The sequence below is a fragment of the Prionailurus viverrinus genome, chromosome B2 (genome assembly GCF_022837055.1).
Source record: "Prionailurus viverrinus isolate Anna chromosome B2, UM_Priviv_1.0, whole genome shotgun sequence".
NCBI classification, from domain to species: Eukaryota; Metazoa; Chordata; class Mammalia; order Carnivora; family Felidae; genus Prionailurus; species Prionailurus viverrinus.
The window spans coordinates 103166861-103183221 of NC_062565.1; the positions used below are offsets into that span (position 1 = coordinate 103166861).

Sequence of the window (16361 nt, forward strand, 5' to 3'; positions counted from 1 at the left end):
TCTCCTCCGCCCTGCCAATCCTGTCGTGAACGAGTTTAGGTCCAGATGCATGAGGTTGTTGCCTCTCGGATGTCACGGGGCCTACCGCCATTTTCTGAGGTTCGAATGTATTAGAAAATGAAATATGTCAGAATGTGTGATATGTGCCAGAGTTTTCCAGGGACGGCAGTCTGGTGTCATTTGGAGGCAGTGCCGCTAGTCCAACTTTGGCCTCTTTGCCAGTGTTAGGCTTGGAGCCAAGACCGTTCTTGTACCTCCCGATGCAAGTGATGAGCCCTACACGAAACGCGTGCATCCAAGAGCATCCGTAGTTGGTGGTGCCCTGGGTGGCATTGGGCCTCAGAAGCTACTTTTCAGCCAACAGTCATCTTTTGAGATTCTTGATATATTTAAATGGTTAAGTGTTTTCATTCACAATTAAAAAAAAAAAATCATTCACTGTGGTGTAAGGAGGGAGTCTTGTGCCTGCATGGGATGGGGACGTAGAGATGACATTATACTTGTCCTAAAGTTGCTTGTGAGACAGAAGAAATGTCAAATAAAGACACCATTCTCTTAATTATGCTGCACTTATTATGACAATAAAAGCAACAAGTACATTTTAGAATAGAGAATAGTGGCTTTTCACCTGGGCCGCCTATCTGTAATACGACAGATAGGAAGTGGCATGCACATTTCTTTTGGGTCTCTGCCAGAACTACTTGTGAGGCACTGAAATAAGCAGCCCAGTGGGTAGACGTTGGCTATATTATCCATCGTGCCCTGACAGGTGTAGTTCTATTGACCTAGATGGATATTGGAGTCAAGAGTTTTCATCTATTCACAGCTGCTGCCTCTTCATTTAGTGAATTTTCCAAAATCATTCGTTCACCAAATACATTCCTAAAAGGTTCGCCGGTGTCTGAATGATGTGAGCAATCAACAGAGTTGCAATTTTCAATTTGCAAGTATTTCTACCCTTAGTAGAAATAAATGGATCATCTATGGTTTGGTTGTTTTACTTACACGTAGAGAGCCTTAGTCAAATAATTAGTTCAGTTAACGTAGTTCTTTCATTAAGATCTTCTAATGACTTTCTACACGTGTCAAAGTGACCGAAAGTGGGTGTTTCTCCTACTCTGTGATGCGGGAGTTATTGTGTAGATGTCGATCTGTTATTCTCCAGTATTCTGGTGGCTTGTGAACCATCTCCTTCTCTTTGAGTTCATTATATTGTGTCCACACTTGCCCGGGCTCAGATGCATTAACATGCAAGAAGGTAGAAGTCAAGTGTAATTAAAAACACTAACAAGAAGCCCTACTTCTATCCTATCAGTGAACTAAGCCGTTTACCTTTAGTGTTATAATCCCCTTAGCAATGATATTCAGAGCATGGTTTACTGGGATGAACGTGCCAATGAGTCTATTGTTTTGGCGATTCACAATTTTAATTTGTGCCTAATGTAACACTTAACTGTAATAAAGAAAATTCAGAGATCCATATTTATTGAGGAGCTAGGTCTCTTACATGAATAGAACGCCCTCACCGTTTGGGAAGAGGGCATAAAGAAGTGGAGCGACTTGAACTGTCATGCTGCTACCTGGCATGAGAAGGAAGAGAGCAGAGTTTGAAGGGAGCTCTCGGTTCTTAGCATTTGTATCTTACAACGTGTTAAAAGCATAGAGGGCATTTGGCTCCGTGTTGGGCTCTGTGCTGACAGTGTGGAGCCTGCTTGGAATTCTCTCTCCCTCTCTCTCTGCCCCTACCCCATTCGTGTTCTCTCTTTCTCTCTCAAAATAAATTTTAAAAAAAGCACTTAAAAATACAATAAGTATAATGGGCATTTGGGAGCCCAGCAAAAGCCTACACTATATCCACTGCTGGGGGGCAGGTCTGGTTGTTTGGTGGGTTGACCACCTGAGGTCTATTTGCATAGAGGACCTTGGACTCTCCTGGCAGAGAACCCACTCTAAAGGAAGGATAAGACAGGCAAGCAAATTTAAGCCAGCAGCAAAGCCTCCACCATCACAATGAAAGAGGACTTATTCATTTAATCCACGCATGTTTTTTGAACACTTATCATGAGATTCTAAGTTTAACATGGTGTCTGTTACCCAGATTTGTCTTCTGCTCTTGCCTGAGCTTTACAGGGGGTAGATTCTGAACACAGGGGTGGAAAGAGCTGCTTTGTTCATACTCCATAGGGAGGTTTTGGTATTTTTTGAAAGGGAGGATAACAATAAGAATAGGACACCCCCTCACATGCATTCACACATTGACACACCTTGAGTCTTGAGGACTCCCGGGAAGGCTTTGTGAGCATGCTGCTGAGGCTGGGACCCATAGGGGGCACGAGCCAGCCAAAGGGATCGAAAGAGAATTAATTTCACGTAAAGAATTTTTAAGCGATTTCTCCAAATCTTTCAAAAGGCATTGTCTGAAGGAGAACTTGAAAAGGTGGAAGTAACTTTTTTGAAGATGGTCCCCTAGTAACCAATAATTCGACCAATTTAACAGACTGTTTAAAACAAGGGTTTGTGTGGCTGAATTCAGTTGGGGAGTCCGTGTGTATAAACACAGATAACACTCACTGGGTGTCTACTCCCTTTTGGGTCTTTCCCCGGAGGCGGCTGTGGGTGAAAAACCAGGCATTGGCCCTGTTCTGTCCGTCTGATTCTGACCATTCACCTCAAACACCTTTTGTTTTCAGTGATGTTTACGTCTTTAGCATGGAGTTTCCGAAGACATTTCAGGATCCCAGAGGGAATTATCAATTCCATGTTCTCAGAGCTTGAGGCCCAGGCCTGTGTACCTACTAATGTTACTAATTTGTTTACCTCAGTGCCTCAGGCACAACAGATACAGATAATAATGCCAAATAAACACGTTCTTAAATTTATCTTTAAATTTAATTGTGCTTTCCGAGAAACTTGATACAATTCCAAGGTGAAAAACTCTTGGTGGTGGTCAAGCCAAAGCAATGTGATAATCACATGGGGATGAGACACTGTTAGAGAATTGCTGAAAATCACACATGCACACGGATCCACACGCACACAACGGTGGCCATGTATAATACCTTCTGTGTGAGCACTTTCAGTATCCTTGAATTAACAAGACCTATGTGTTTTTACCATTGCAACCTTTTATACTAGATGTAGCGACACTTTAATTGGTCAAGTTGTGTTCTTTCATAGAAGTGTTTGTTTCCAGATAAGTCGATGGGCTTTTGAAATATTAATTTATCGAGTTTTTCTTTTCTTTATGTATTCACTTTGTTTGGCTGGACTGTGACACTTTTGGAATGTCATTTTTAAAAGGCAGCTATGCAGATTTGATAGAGAATCGCTAACAAAAGAGTAAGTTTGATTAGTCCCACAAGGAACCATTATCATTAGCTTCTTTCAGCAGGCTTACAAATACAAATATGCCCATACATATTGCATGTGTATTAAATGTGTGTACATTTTAATTTTAATGCTAGTTCATGGGTTTATACAGACTCAATACACATTACTACTCAAGGTTGATTAAGTACAAAGGGTTGAAATGCAGCCAATAAAACGCAATTAGAAAGAGATTAGAAAAAAATTTTAATTAAAAAATTGCCACTGCAAATCCTTTTAAGACGTAGGCAGACATAAATAATAAATAGAACCATTTAGCGACTTCTTGACAAGCAGCCCTGGGCTGGAATTCTGGAGGCCTGTATTCTGGTCACACCTCTAATACTGGCTTTTTCTAGTGACCTTTAGTAATTGTTTACTGGATCCTTCACATATTAGGTGATCAATAAACGCCTCTGAATTTCATTAATCCCTGGAGGAAGAATCTCAGGTCTTTGTTTTCCTTACAGGACAATTTTTGAGGCCATTTGGAGGAGATCCTGGGACCAATTTGAAAAAGAGCCAGATCCTGGCTCTGATCTTTGGAGACTTCAGATATTCTGGATTGGCTAGACTCTATGAACGTGTAAGAAGACCAGACCAGAAATACTTTCTCTTTTCTGTGTAAAAACCTTAATGTTAGAGATATTTAAAAATGTCACATAATCTATATACCTCGTCATAAACTTATCTGTAAGTTACCATTAAATTGTTTTTTTGGTTTGGTTTTGTTTTTTGTTTTTGTAACCTCTGAGCTTCAGCAGAGGTGTCCCAGAAGAAATGAGACTTGCTCTGGTTTTAATCACCAGGAAATTGTCTCCTTGAGGATCATTCTGCCTGCAGTTGCCTTTGGGAACTTGCAAGGGTACATTGGTCCTTCAGGACTTCCGCTTGCTTTGTTTGGAAGTGCCCTTTGTCACTGATGGCTATGGCCCCATCACCCTGTGGAGATGACAGAGAAGAAGCTGATTAAAAATGCCAGCACTCAGTGAGCACTCCATTTTTCCTTCTTTCTCTTACTTTTAAGTTTATCTATTTATTTTGGAAGAGAGAGAGAAAGAGAGCATAAGCAGAGAAGGGGCAGAGAGAGAGAGAGAGGGAGAGAGAGAATCCCCAGCAGGCTTCATGCTGTCAGTGCAGAGCCTGATATGGGGCTTGATCTCCCAAAATGATTCACTGTGAGACCTACAGTAACTGTGAGATCACGACCTAAGCCATGATCGAGAGCTGGACGCTTAACTGAGCCACACAGGTGCCCCTCTCCTTGTTTCTTATGATCATTTTCTATGGCTGCTGTAGCAAATTACCACAAAGTTAGCAGCTTAAAAACAACGCACACCTACTTCCACATTTCTGTAGGTTTGGAAATCCAACACAAGTTTCATTAGGCTAAAATTAAGGTGTTAGCAGGTGTTCCCTTCTGGAGGTTCTAGGCATTGCCTTTTCCAGCTTCTAAAGACTGGCATATTTCTTGGCTTGTGGCTCCCTCCCTCCATCTTCAAAGCCAGCAACGCTGCGTCTGTCTGAAAAGGACAGGTAAAGCAGAAATCTGTGTATTCAGAATTTTGGAGGTGAGCTGCGTCTTTGTAAAATTACCAGTCTACTGGGAACCACTCCCCCTTGTGGTGGACTGCTTTTTTTAAAAGTTTATTTATTTTGAGAGAGAGAGCACATGCAGGGGAGGGGCAGAGAGAGAGAGAGAGTCCCAAGAAAGCTCTGCATTGCCAGAGTGGAGCCCAACACAGGGGCCCAAACTCACTAACTGTGAGATAATGACCTGAGCCCAAACCAGGCGCCTGCCGTTTAACCGACTGAGCCCCCCAGGCACCCCTTTACTGAGCTGCCTTTGAATAACAGACACTTGTTCTTGGAATACCAGTCAGGTGCTTTCTATGGGAATGCATGTTGCTCTCAGTTCAGTTCTTCCTCTTCAATTCCCCAGTTCATTTGGCATCATGAAGAAGCAGCACTCTTATTCCTAAAAGTTACAAGATGTAATCGTTAAGAAATCTTTGAAAGTGCGAAGTGTAAAAACAATTTTTTGTTTTGTAGGATGTATAGTAAGGCACCCTTTATTAGAACCTTACCAAAGAATCCTAGTTTGGCCTAAATTTCATCCTTAGTCTAGCTATAAAGGAAAGGTTTGCTATGAAAATTGATAAACAGATGCTCAAGGGCCTGAGTAACCTACTTAGGAGAACAGACTGTTTTGAAATACTTGAGTAACACCGATTTGGGGGGAAAAAAAGCCAATTAAGAGGCTTTTATTTAGTAAAGCAGGTGCAATTATTTTTCAATATGTTAGTATAGTTTTGCACCTTATCCATTTGGGAATCATTGCAATGAATTTGCTTGAAAATATTCTGTACTTTCACCTTGTTAGTCTGAATTGCTAAGATTTGGCTGTATTTAGTCATTTTTAGGGGAAATGTTTTCGGTGAACTTTTCTTTTTTTGCTTATACCGTAGGCCATTCTCCTGAGTGGAAAATGGCTGCTCAGTGTGCCAAGAGAATACAAAAGTCTTTGGCGGGAAAACACTATTTATGATCGTTTGAAATTGTCCATCCCCGGAAGTTTCTCAAATTAAGCTCATGAAGAGCCTCAAATTAGGCTCATCCAATCTAGCTCACTGCTAATCGGAGAAAGCAAAAGCTATTGGCAGGGCTGGAGTTTGGGCTTCCCTTCCCCTTGGTTCCCACCTTCCCTTTGCAGCAACATGCCTCCAGTGTCCCAGGTAATGCTCCTCAAAGGGCCTTGTGGGCCCAGTAGGGCTCTTGTACGAGGTGTGGCACCATGAACGGTGCTCTCGTGAGGCCCTATCAGCCTTAGTGGCAATTAGTGACTGTTCTTGCTGGTCCTTCAACATAAAAGGTGCCAAATCTAAGATCAGATGTGATTATGCTGGTTTACATGCCATTGCTTTATCATCCATGAGCACAGGCCCTAATGTCTTAGAGGTTTCCTATACGACAGTGCAGTTAATAGGAAAAGTGCTTCTGTGAGGTGATTTCAGGTGACTAGGTGATGGACTTGAACTGGGGCTGTGTGTCCAGGGGGTTACTGTAGGTCTCTTTTTCTCTCTGATCTCTCAGGACTCCAGTTCCAGTTTGTATACTTGTAATTGCAATTTCTTAGCTTCCAAAATGGTGTTATTTCAGCCTTTCGGTCCATCAGAAACTTCACCGTTGCTTAAATTTTTTTTTTTTTTTTTGCTCTTTGCAGCTAGAACTGTTTCACAAAGCTGTATGGTGCCACCAAGCCTCCAGGAGGAATGCAAAGATTTCACGATGTAAAAGGAGTAACTTATTAAAGAGAACCCTGGTGGAGCTAACGTAAATCTAGAGGATTTCCCTAGAGATCTGTTGCCTGTTTGATGACAACAGGAAACATTTTCCTAAACAAGGAGGTTTAAAGCCTCCAGCGGAAGTATGCGATGAAGTTATAGGATTTTTACTTCTATGTTGCTCAACCAGCAGTGGCTGTGGCTGTTTTTTTTCTTTCTTTCAGGGAAATGAAACCTACCTCCAAAACATCTTCCCAGGCCAGGCCTCCTGCTTTAAGGTCTCTGCGGGGAGGCTCCAAGGTTGAAAACAATTCTCAAAGTTACTTAGAAAGCGAAACAATTGGAAATCACAGAACTATTTTTGCTGAGAGTGAAGAAGAAACAATGGCTTATGGAGCCAAAAATAACAAAGTAGAAAAGTCAGTATAAGCCAAATAGAATCTCAGAATAAACTCTAATATATATTATTGGTGGCATTAGCAAAAATTAAGAAAAACTTGGGGGACTCCTGGGTGGCTCAGTTAAGCGTCCGACTTTGACTCAGGTCATGATGTCACAGTTTGTGAGTTCCAGCCCCGCGTCGGGCTCTATGCTGACAGCTCGGAGCCTGGAGCCTGCTTCAGATTCTGTGTCTCCCTCTCCCTCTGCCCCTCCCCTGCTTGTACACTCTCTCTCCCTCAAAAATAAATAAACATTAAAAACATTTTAATAAAAAATTTATCACTGATAAATTTCTATTCATTATTTTAAAAAAATTCCTCTGTTTATCTAGGAAAAAATTGTTTTTCTCTTAACTTTTTTTAAAGTTTATTTATTTATTTGGGCTCAAACCCACAAACCATGAGACCATGGCCTGAGCTGAAACTAAGAGTCAGACCCTTAACCAACTGAGCCACTCAGTTAACCCAAGATTGCCGTTTTTCAATTTTATTGGTGGAATACCTCGGCTAAGATTTTGAAACATCACTGTTCCACTGGGGTATACTTTGATAGTTCTGGTATAAAACTGTATTAGCTGCAGTATTCTAGAAAGAGTTACAATAGAATTAATGATAGCATGTAATTATGACCTTGAACGTATCATTCGGAGTTTACTCTGATGGTTCGTTGAGAGTTGAGGCACAAGGAAATCAAATGCTACATTCCGTATGTTTGATTTCATTCACGGCTTAAGGGAGAAGGGATTGGAATTGAGACCCGAGACGCTCTCCAGAGTCGCTGCGCAGTGAGTGGGAAGCTGGCCTGTCAGCGTGGGCTGGAGTCACGTCCATCCCATGCTGAGAGAACGGCATCATTGCTAATTGAAACAGTAGAGATGATTACTAAGGCTGTAGCTTGAGAAGCAATATATACCAACACCAGAGGGGAAAGGGCTATTTATTTAGGCAAGTTCACCATCAAATCACTGGACAGAATAAACAACTCATGGAGAAAATCAACGCTTATTACAATCCAAAGGGAACCCATGGTAATTTGCTGATTTCTCTAGGCACTCTCAACGTGATGTGGAGTAAAACTCCCCTAAACATTTTCTACCGGATGAGCAGCTATGATCGTGAAAAATCCCTCTTTTTGTTCTTGTGGTTGATACCTCTTTCCATGGTTTTCTGAATTATATTTAAGCATGGTACAGTGTATCTGATGTTAGCAAGCACCCAATTTAGCATTAATTTCTCTGGCTGGAAATATGAGCCATATGTTTATGTTAGTAAGAGCACCAGTACGCATTTGATCGTTTCTGAGGAGACTGATATATTTTCATCTCAAAGAGGGAGTTCTGAGAGTTTGTATTCCTTTTTTTGGGGGGGGGGAGTTTGTATTCATTTTTGAAGCATCAGCAGCTTTCAGTACAGAGGCCACACAAGTTTTCTGATCTTATTTTATTTAATTTCTCTACTGGTCTGACTCTGATTAGAGGTTCAAATGAAATTGTGATTCTTCTATGCCTTGATTACCTTAAAGTATTTCTGTCTCTCTCCCGGCACAGTGGTAAAATTGCAAGTAAATTAATTGTTACAAAGTTGCAGCAGGAGTAGCGGCTACTATTCTTTGAGGTGGCTGTATTACTAGATTTCCAGATGGCTGAGATGTTTTCTTTAAGATCCTCAACCCCGCTCCATAAAAGCATTTTCACAAGGGTACAGAAATCTAACTGAGCAGCGCATCTTTGCAAGCCCGTTCGCGAGCACACAAACAGCCTTGATTTGGGGAGCCAGCAGGGGGCACGTAAAACAAAATGAGGGGGGGAATAAAAAGGTTGCACATAGAGTAATTTTAATCCATTCCATTTTTAAATACCACAATAAATTTAATTTTCACAATAAATTAAATAGCCATATTCAGTTTACAAAATAGAATTACTTAGTGTGAAACCAGTATTTACAACAATATACAGTATGTACATGACATTTCTCTTTGTGGACGTAGGACATGGAAGTGAAAGGACTTAACTTTCAAATGTGTGATTGACATGCCACGTGTGACAGACACCATGGTCTCTACGAGAAAACAATAGTGCAAAATCACCACAGGAACTTTGGAACAGTGTCAAGTTTATGAGACAAGACATTCTTTGAAATAATAAGAAAATAGTATTTTCTGTTTTCATGGCACCAATTCAGTCTCTGAATTAAAGAGCCAGCTTTCCCTTAGAAAAGAATGCATAACTGAATCCTCTACCTCCTGAAGCTTCACAGCCATTGGTGCGTTTTCACACATAATCTTTTGGCTTAAATCTATGAAAATGGCGGGCGACAAATTCTGACTCAAAGGAAGACTAACTCTTTGAGGATAGCTGAAGTCACTTTCCCCCAATACCACCATCTTTTCTTTTCGTCAATAGCTTAAAAGATGCAACTACTCAGACGGCAAACTGTTTTGTTTGTTTGTTTTTTTTTTGTCAATTTTCAATAGAAAAAGAATTGATCTTATATTTGGTCACACACTGCGTATGTACAAGTATACATGGAAAAATGACTCGGATAGCTGTGTCTAAGAAAAGTGCATATTTTTAATCTAGGGGAGACATTGTGAGTCTCCAGCCACAACACATAGTGTTATATGACTTATTATTTTAGGGCCAGTTCAATGTCCTCCCAGTGATCTGGTAAAATTTTTGATTGAAAGGGTGAAAAAATTTGCGCAATTTGGTTATGACAGAGGGGTCCACCTCTGGATGAATGCGTCCCTTGCTGCCCGCCAGGCACTTATTAAAGATAATGTTAAATCGCAAGCAGTAAAACCCTCTGGTAGCATTGAAATATAAATTGTATTGACTTATCCTCGGGGGAAGATTTAGGAACTTCTCCACAAGCTGAAGTTCTGGCAGAGGTTCCGTGATGAGGCGATCTCCGTCCACAATGTGAAATTGCTCAATCGGAAAGTATTTTAACCACCTTTCCAGATGTTTGGTGTAGATGCTGGTTCTTACCGCCTTGTATTTTGTGTTCACTTCGCAGGTATTTGGGTCTATTGCCAGCTTCTCAAACTTGTAGTAAGTTTTATTCTTCCTCTCCTTCCCCTCTAGCACCTGAGTGTAATCAGAAATAGCTCTTGTGGTTGGCTCCCTGACAATGATCAACAACTTGATGGATGAGTTCATTTTGTAAATCCTTTCCGGAACCTCCTCCGTGATAAAATATGCTGGGCTCTTTTCAATTGTGATTTGCTGCGGGTAGGAAAAAGGCATCTTTTTCCTATACCACTCAATTCCCTTGGCATAATTCTCATCATTGTCAAAAAAGTGGATTTCTTGAGAGGCTTTGACCACCGCTGGATGGAGGTTCAGCATCTCAAGCAGGGCCCTTGTGCCTCCTTTCCTCACCCCAATGATAATGGCCTTGGGGAGCTGCTGGACCAGGTCATGAAGGCGAACTTGCTCCTTGGACGTATTGCCCTTCCGGAACTCGTGCAGCAGGCCCCGCTTAAACTGCAGGGCGCGGAGAGGGAATTCGGCCTGGCTGCGGGCTCCGAATCGTCCTTCGATGGGGCAAATGGGTTGTAGCCTGAAAGCAACAGAAAGAGGCTCTTAGAAGCTCCTTGCAACTAACTTGTCACTTTTCTGCTTCCCTAGTCAGGGTAGGACTCCAAATGCATAAATAACACTACTGGTTCCCAGCCCGCTGCAATCCATAATGAACATATGTTTGGGAAATTTTATTTTAAGCAACCCTGTATTAAATGGAGCACACATAATTGATGGGATTATTTTTATTAGTGCTCCTTAAAATTTTTATTCACCAAGCACTTAATTGACTACAGCGTGTACTTATGTTCACAGTACAGGACAGACAAGCGACACCAGCCATACTAATAGCCTTTTCACAGCCCACGAGTTAGCATCATTTAGAAGACGTGAGAGGCAGGAGATTATAATCTTCAGCTGCGAGGCGGAAGGGTGGCTAGGAAGCCGCGTCTTTTGGGTTTCATGTGGTATTATTTTCTTGCAGCTCAGCAGCGTTCACGTGGCTCTTAAAAATCCCTGAGATGTAATCTGGATAGAGGTCCCAGGCTCTGCCCGTGGCTATTTGTATCATCAACCTGCAAAAATCCAATCCTGGCATTTGCTGAGCTTTTTCATTCTATGAGAATTTCTGCCGTTGGCCTTGGGGACAGCTAGACAAGTACTATATTTCTTCTGCTTCTCTTTCTCTTTCTATCTAAAGGGGTCAAGATTATGTTTCCGCTTTGCCGAATGTAGGAACAAACCCCATGCCATCAGCAAGTGCTATCTATCACCTACCCCCTCGCCTCCCCCCCCCCCCCCCCCCCCGCCCCGCCCCGCCCTGGACCAGAAATCAACAAGACTTTGGCAGGGCAGGAAGTCTCTGGTCCTCACTGCCAAACCCATGTAAATTATAGCGCTCAAGCTCCTGAAGGAAGGAATGCAATGGATGGAACCAGAAAGGAGGATTTCCACTTCAACGTTGCCCTAAATAATGAACCACCACTGCTTTTTACAGAGAGAAAGCTGTGGTAACGATCCTAATGATACCGGACTAGAGTTCCGGCTTGATTTGGCATGGCCAATAAATATGGGTGGCAAATTGAGTTTCCTTTTGGGTAACAGTCTGGAATCTAGCTGAAACTCATTATAACATCCCTGAGTTTATCTGAGAAGGCATTTTAGCCTTCTTGTTAAAGGGTATAGTATTAGTCAGGACGGCTGTTAAGCCAATCCTCCAACTGAAGCTTCTAGTTACCCTAATTATTTGGAGTCTATGTTCCCCTCTCTGTGGCAATGAGGCTGTCTCTTGCTTTTCCCCAAAGACCCCATTATACCGTTCTTATCTTCTCTGATGTTTATAATTAAAGGGAGAAGAGAAAAACTTCACCAACACATTCCGAAGAATTGAGGGAAAAGGGTTTGGCTTGTCTGTTCAAACATCTGTCATAATGCGTATGGAAAATTACACTCACATATTATTTGTGATGTTTGTTTTTTCTGATTTTAGAAACAACCCACGCTCATTGTAGAAAACGTGAAAATATGGACTATGACAAAAATAATGGGGTGTGCTACATTACATATTTTAGGGAAGCGTGAATTTTGTGTTTATAGATTCGTGAATAGGATTAATACGCTAGAGTTCTAAATGGAAGATATGAAAGTAGCAACACATACAACGATATTTTTTATTGTCACATTGACTGGGATATTGCAAATTCATCTTTTAGCTCGTCTTGGGTTCTGGTCCAAAATTAAGCCCTAATTCCCTAAGGCATCCATTGAATGTAATGGATGGACTTCTCGCCTGCGCATCCAAAGTGAGGCTTGTGCCTTCCTTGGGAGAAATGAAGAGATAGTCAATCCACGCCTTTTCTGTAAGGACTTAATTCTCTTGCGGAACTCTGGCTGAGAGGCTGAAACAGGGCCATTTTCCTTCTTTCCTCCTGTCCTCTTTCTATCTTCCACCTTGGGAGCTCATACCCTGCAGAACAGTTGCTTTTTTGACTTCCTGACTCACAATAGGAGACAATAGATTATTTCCCTTTCCTGAAGAGTAGGTTCTGTGCATGGGCCTCAGACATGGGAAAAACATGGAATCTTAGGACCAGGAGGAGCAGAAGTATTGGAGCTCAGCCTCCCTCCCAAAGAGCAGGGTCCTCAGTTACTAAAGGATAGGCCTAAGTAAGTGCGTGTCAATTTTAGGCATCATCTGTTCAAACTCTCAAATGAGAGGTTTCGGGAAAGCCCACCAAACAGTTCAATTCCTTGTAAATGCTACCCCATTGGAGACTAGAGACCAAGTTAAAAACGAAAAAGTCATCAACTAAGTAACTAATATGTTAATGATCATTAGATCAATTACTCAATAAAAGGAAAATGATTGGAAGCTAACTAAAGGTATTGAAAGACCTGGACATAAAAATTCCAGTAGGGACCTAGGACAATGGTGCCCACCTCCAAGCTTTTCACTAATAACTAAGTACTACTTTAGAAAACTACTCGAAGTCAGTGATAAGCCTGGATACTACCATTTCTCATAGTCAGCAAACCACTGGGTGGGAAGTTTACTTAGGAATTTTGAATTGAAAAGCATCAGAGGGGTTCACTTTACCCAAATTGACACTGGCTGAAGGAAAATAAAAACCACTGCAACATTATTTGTTAAATAACCAATTGATAAGCTCTAGAGATTAGAAAAGGAGAACTGTAAGGAAGGTAGTTTTAAGTGTGGCCGCATTTTCATGAAAAATGGGAATTGAATTCCTCAGTCTTTCCGCTGCAAGACTTGATTTTAAAGGGCAAAGAAGGAAACTTTGCGTTCTAGAAATTAACTTCTCTGTCCTTTCCAATCATACCAAATGTGGGACAGTCCAGAGCCACTCAACGTCAAGCCAGCTGATATTGCTGGGACTTCTGTAAGACTAGTATCATCTCTCAACTGTTTGCTTATTTACAGCCAAAATGCTACCTCTGTAAATTTCCTCTCCATGGATTTTCCATTGTTTTCTGGGCAATTACTCTGAGCGACAGCCTCCTCATTTGATACTTTCAGCTCCTTGAAACCAGACCTAATTAACATGGTTAAAACTCCCGAAGCCTACAGCCATCTTTCCAAGGCAATGGATTCCAAACTTGATGAGCTACTTTACAGGCTCATACATAATTTTAACTCTTGTGGTAGCACACTAATTGCTCACTCATAAATTTCAAAATGAAGATAAATAAATACAACATCACCATTTTGCTATGGCTACAGGTCAACAACCAGATGCACACAGACCACACTGAGCTCTCGTAAATGACATTTTTACTGCTTTATCCCTTCTCTGAAAACAAATGTCAACGCACACAGAATACAAATGGATCTTGACGAACACCTTGGCTTGAGCAACTTGGATCTCTTTTTTTCAAAGGCTCAATAAATCAAAATCAATACTGCAGAAAAGCGTGTTTCTTGGGAATTTTGAGAGAGGAAAACAAATGGATGGATTTAAGATTATGTCCTAGGGAAGTGTAAATCAAGAGACACTTGAAGTCACATGGGCATGAGTATGTGTTTAATTACCTACCTATCCAAGCTCCCAACTCTGGCGACTAGATACAGGAGACTCCCAACGGCAAGGCTTCCCAGCACCAGGAGCTTCTGTCTCAGCCACGCCTGCTGTTTGAATAGCATGGCCCTCCATCAACCTTCAGGACTTCTGCAGCCTGAGAGACAAGGGATAGAAGGGGACTCATCAGCAGTCATCTCTAATAGGCTCTGTGGATTGTCACAAAGCCTTGGAGGGGTGGGACTACAGGCTGTATGGGAAGTGATGCTTCATGAAGAAAAGATCCCATACCAACCTTAACTATGTTCATGATATAACAGGTATTTCCCAAAACTTGTCTTCCTTTTCCTGGCCCATGTTATAAGAGCAAATACTAAACTAGGGGGAAGAGGGGCACCTGGGTGGCTCAGTTGGTTGAGCGACCGACTTCGGCTCAGGTCATGATCTCGCAGTCTGTGAGTTCAACCCCCACGTCAGGCTGTGTGTCGATTGGTCAGAGCCTGGAGCCTCTCCAGATTCTGTGTCTCCCTCGCTCTACCCCTCCCCGACGCATGCTCTGTCTGTGGAATGTAGTGCATGATCTGGTGAGGAGGCTGGAGGAAGGAATCCCAAAAGAGGGAGATAAGAGCCATATTCATCCAACACACAGTGAATAAATATTTATGGAACATGTCCTATGTGCTATATTGTGCACCAGGTGCTAAAGAGATAGTGGGCAACATGGGAGTCTATGGTCTAGTGGAGAAGAGAGATATTGACTAGCCAGCGTAGGATTCACATATATTCACAGACGGTAATAACAAAGGAACAGGATCCACTGAGAGAGAATAACAGGAGGAACCTATTCAGTCTTTGCTGAAGAAGTGACAGTTGGCCTGACACCTGAGGATGAGAAGCAAGGAGGACAGGGCAAGGGCAGAGGAACCAGCACGCACGAAAACAGTGCAGAGGAAAAATGCTTGGCCAGTTTGAGAAGCGAAGGAAGGCTGGCCTGGATGGACACAGGAGCTGAGGGTGGGGAGAGAAAGGGCTGAGGACAAAAGCAGAGAGGAGGCAGTAAGAAGGGTCTTTGCAGGGACTCGATGAGCCTGTGGTTACCACTTCGAACATCTTTCCTTGTGTGTAGGTAAGATGGGGAAGAGAAGGGAAAGAGGTAGTTCAGGAAATTCTCATCCTAGAAAACCCTATCTGAGTACAGCAGTGGGCTAGACCTGCTCACTGACGTACAAGAAGAAAAGGCGCTGAGCCCAGAATCTATCTGCTTTGCTCTCTAGGCTGGGGGTTCTCTATCTGGAGCTTGCAGGAACTTTAGGAAATGCACACCTGCTACCACCTTCAGAGATTCCATTTTAATGGGTCTGAATTAATCTTGCATCGTGTGTGTGTGTGTGTGTGTGTGCGTGTGTGTGTGTTTTACAGTGGAGTGAATGACACACAAAACTTAGTCATTTTTTACTGTCTTGTTTTCCTCTTCAGATACGAAGTTTAGAAAACTCTCTCCTTAATTTCTTCCTGCTTTGCCTTCTGAGGCACAGGATGCCTCCCTTATTTCTTAACATCTGGGGATATTCTCCTTGCGCATTTCCTATGGTCCATATAGTCTGGTTATTCTTCCTCACCCAAGTTATTCTGCCCTCTCGTTTTTGGTTATTTGCTGACCCAGTCCAATCTCTTCTTGAAAGTGCGGGCCCCTCCTTCCGAGGTTCCAGCTTGGAGACTCAGCTTCCGTCCGTATTATTATTACTTCCCAGCAGCAGCCTCTGTGCCCTTCAGGCCAGCGTCCTTGCTGCCTCTCATCCCTCTTCGCTCTCATCTCTCTGCTTTTGTCAGCTTCCTCACTGGCCTGGAATGGCTTTCCTACATTTCCTCCAAGACTCTCAGATCCTGTGAATACCTTGCCGCGGAGGGTGATCCTGGTGGATGTGGATTTTGGAGGAGGAAATCCCAATATACTGCCCATTAGTGAGGAGGAGTGGGTCAGGCCCATCGTGTCGGTAAGTATGGGAACAGAGGGTAACTGCTGGGCTTAGAGCTGACACGGGAGAGACATTTGCGTGTAGGGGGAGTAAGGCTGTGGAGCTACCTCACGGCTGCACTCTGCTCAAGGTTGGCAGGCAGGAAAGAAAAGGACTGAGGAATAATGGAGGCTGCTGAGGAATTAGCCCAAGATTCAGGAGAATGCCACAACGAAGCTCTCAAGCTCTCAACTGC

At 42.5% G+C, this 16361-nt stretch overlaps 1 protein-coding gene across 5 annotated transcripts in view; it reads right to left on the bottom strand.

Moving 5' to 3' along the window:
* Window positions 1-8515: 8515 nt before the first annotated feature.
* HS3ST5 (heparan sulfate-glucosamine 3-sulfotransferase 5) overlaps window positions 8516-16361 on the bottom strand; it is a 153090-nt gene continuing 145244 nt past the window's right edge. For all 5 annotated transcript variants that reach the window (XM_047860461.1, XM_047860458.1, XM_047860460.1 and 2 more), the window contains 2 exons: window positions 14169-14307; window positions 8516-10654 (listed from right to left, as the gene is read on the bottom strand). In XM_047860461.1, the coding sequence (XP_047716417.1) occupies window positions 9724-10654; window positions 14169-14275 (1038 nt within the window). In that variant the 5' untranslated portion in view covers window positions 14276-14307 and the 3' untranslated portion in view covers window positions 8516-9723. The remainder of the gene's footprint in view (window positions 10655-14168; window positions 14308-16361) is intronic.